Below are 2,577 nucleotides of genomic sequence, written 5' to 3'. Positions count from 1 at the left end.
TGCCAGGGTGTCCTGGTAATAGGGACAGCGTGGAGAAGGGATGGCAGGACAGCCCTAAAGGAGGGGTGCCAGGGTGTCCTGGTAATGGGGACAGCGTGGAGAAGGACAGCCCTAAAGGAGGGGTGCCAGGACAGCCCCAGGGGAGAGTGCCAGGGTGCCCTGGGGTGACAACGGGAGCGCTTTGGGAGGTGACGGCGGTGATGGGGACACCCCGAGGGGCCCGGCCGGTGCCAGAAGCCACCAGATGTGTCCGGTGAGCCCCGAGGGGTGGCCCGGGGCCACAGTGGCGGCCCCGCTCTTACCGGAGAGGCTGAAGCTGGACTCGTGCAGGTCCCTCATGCCCCCGTGTCGTGTGGCCGGCCGGGTGGGTGTGTCGGCCAGGGGCGTCCCCGTCTCTTTTTTCCCGGCATGCACAACCACGGCCACGTCCCCCAGGTACGGGGTGCGATCCACACCCCGCAGCTTCAAACTCTGCCGGGAGCGAGAGAGAGAGCGGAGAGAGCATCAGCAGCCGCCGGGAATGGGGGGCCGGGGCCGGGGGGAGCCCGCGGTGCCAGCGGGGTGCGGATCGGCCCTACAGCGGGGGAAAGGGGCTGGGGCATGCTGGGGTGGGGAAGCGGCTGGGGAGGGGCTGGGGAGGGGCTGGGGGTGGGCAGGGGGCAATCGGGGCGATGCCAAGCGGGCCGTGGGGCTCCCGCTGCAAAGCAGAGCAGGGGCAGCAGCAGGGGCTGGGGGAGGTGGGTGACCCTGGCAGAGCAGCCCCTCGCCCCGTCCCCCCCAAGCCAAGCCGAGCCGAGCCGAGCCAAGCCAAGCCCATGCAATGCCCTGTGCCCCCCCAGCCCCCCCAGAGTTTCAGACAAGTCAGACAAGTGCCCCAGTGCTGGCCATCATCTCCTGTGACAGTGCCAGGACCCCCCGGCTGTCCCCCTTCCCTTGCACCATCAGCATCACTCCGATCCCCCCACCCATCCCWTACAGTGCAGGGGACAGGGGGGACCCAGTGACAGGGACTGACAGAGCTCCTGGGTGTCCCTGTCCCCTGTGGGGCCACCGTGGGGCTGCCTTGGGAGACCCAGCACAGGGCAGAGCCTGAATTGGGGTCACAGGGGGTTCTAATGCTCAGCACACGCCTTGAAATGACCACGGGCCACCGTCACTTTGGGCCARCTGTCCTCTTGCATGGCCAGCACGCTGGCAAGGACCCAGCAGAGGGGTCTCTGTCACACCCCGGTCCCCAGGGACCCCCTGTCCCCTGCACAGGGCACACTGTGCTCCTGTCACACGCGTGGGCCTGGTACAGACCCTCCTCTGGTGCTGCTGGGACCACCACAAATCGCTGCCTGATTGCAGGAGGGGGCAGATTTCTGGCAGAAAACTCCCCAAAATCGTTGTTCCCCAGGTTGGGAAAAAAGAACCAAACCAAACCAAACTGAGGTGGGACCCTGTACCCCCCTCCCTCTCTCAAATCCGGCTGGAGCGAAGGGCACAGCGGGAGTTATCCTCGGTGCCCGAGAGTCTGAGCACCCCACAGCAATCAACATCTCAGCATGGAGATTAATTATAAAAAAAAAGATGAAAAAAAATGATAACAGCGACCAAAAGYGTCAGTTTTGCTCTATAAAAGACACACAAAATTGCCTCCTTTGTGCCCTCCAGCAGCCAGCACGGTGCAGACCTGTCCCACACGACCATGGCACYGCTGTGGCACTGCCACTGTCCACCACACCCCGCTGCCCCCGTACCTTCTCCCGCTGCACCAGTTTCTTGTAGGCGATGTCGGGGAAGGAGCGCAGCGGGCAGAATTTGCCGGTGCCCTCGGCGCACATGAAGACGCCGTTCTCRTAGACCACGCGCCCGCGGCTGATGGTCACCAAGGGCACCCCGTGGCACCGCATGTTCTCGTACAGGTTGATGTCCCCWCCTTGCACCTGGGTGCTGGCAGAGATGGTCCTGGGCAGGGGGACACCAGGGCGGTCAGTGGGTGCTGAGGAACCCTTCCCAGCCCCCCACCCTGAGCTGCACCTACTTGGTGGCCTCGGGGTCCCAGACCACGACGTCAGCGTCGGCCCCGGGGATGATCCGGCCCTTGCGGGGGTACAGGTTGTGGATTTTGGCGGCGTTGGAACTGGTCACGGCCACAAAGCGGTTCTCGTCCATCTTACCCCCCACCTGCAGCCAGAGCGGGGTGAGGATGTGCTGGGATGGGTCCCTCCCTGTCCCCCAAAACACCCCGAGGGTGCTGGGAGCCTCACCAGAACCCTCTGAGCTCTCTGTGGAGCACCTCACCCAATGCCAGGGGACAAACACCCTGTGCGATGGTGACAATGTCCCCCACGAGCCCCCGGTGCCCTCATGCCAGGGGACAAACACCCTGTGGGATGGTGACAATGTCCCCCACGAGCCCCCAGTGCCAGCCCCGTGTCCAGGCCAGCGGTGCCGTACCACACCACGCTCCCAGATGATGTTCATGCGGTCCTGCACCCCGCTGACGCCGTGCGGGATCTTGGTGAAGTCCTCCTTGCCCATGGCTTTCTGCTTGGTGCTGAAGGGCCGGTGGTCCGAGGCCACGATGTTCAG

The 2,577-nt window shown here is 64.8% G+C and overlaps 1 protein-coding gene across 1 annotated transcript; it reads right to left on the bottom strand.

Moving 5' to 3' along the window:
- Positions 1 to 302: 302 nt before the first annotated feature.
- Positions 303 to 2,574, bottom strand: LOC130588426 (dihydropyrimidinase-related protein 5-like; the record flags this gene model as incomplete). The annotated part of the gene is made up of 4 exons (XM_057389349.1): positions 303 to 471; positions 1,743 to 1,950; positions 2,027 to 2,169; positions 2,443 to 2,574. Coding segments are annotated over 4 exons (652 nt in total), but the record flags the coding sequence as incomplete, so codon positions are not given.
- Between the last annotated feature and the right edge of the window lie 3 nt (positions 2,575 to 2,577).

Source organism: Malurus melanocephalus, unplaced genomic scaffold, assembly GCF_030028575.1.
Source record: "Malurus melanocephalus ecotype Western Australia unplaced genomic scaffold, MMel_1.1 scaffold_4985, whole genome shotgun sequence".
NCBI classification, from domain to species: domain Eukaryota; kingdom Metazoa; phylum Chordata; class Aves; order Passeriformes; family Maluridae; genus Malurus; species Malurus melanocephalus.
Note: the sequence above shows the minus strand (reverse complement) of the source record. Positions and strands in the feature narration are given on the sequence as shown.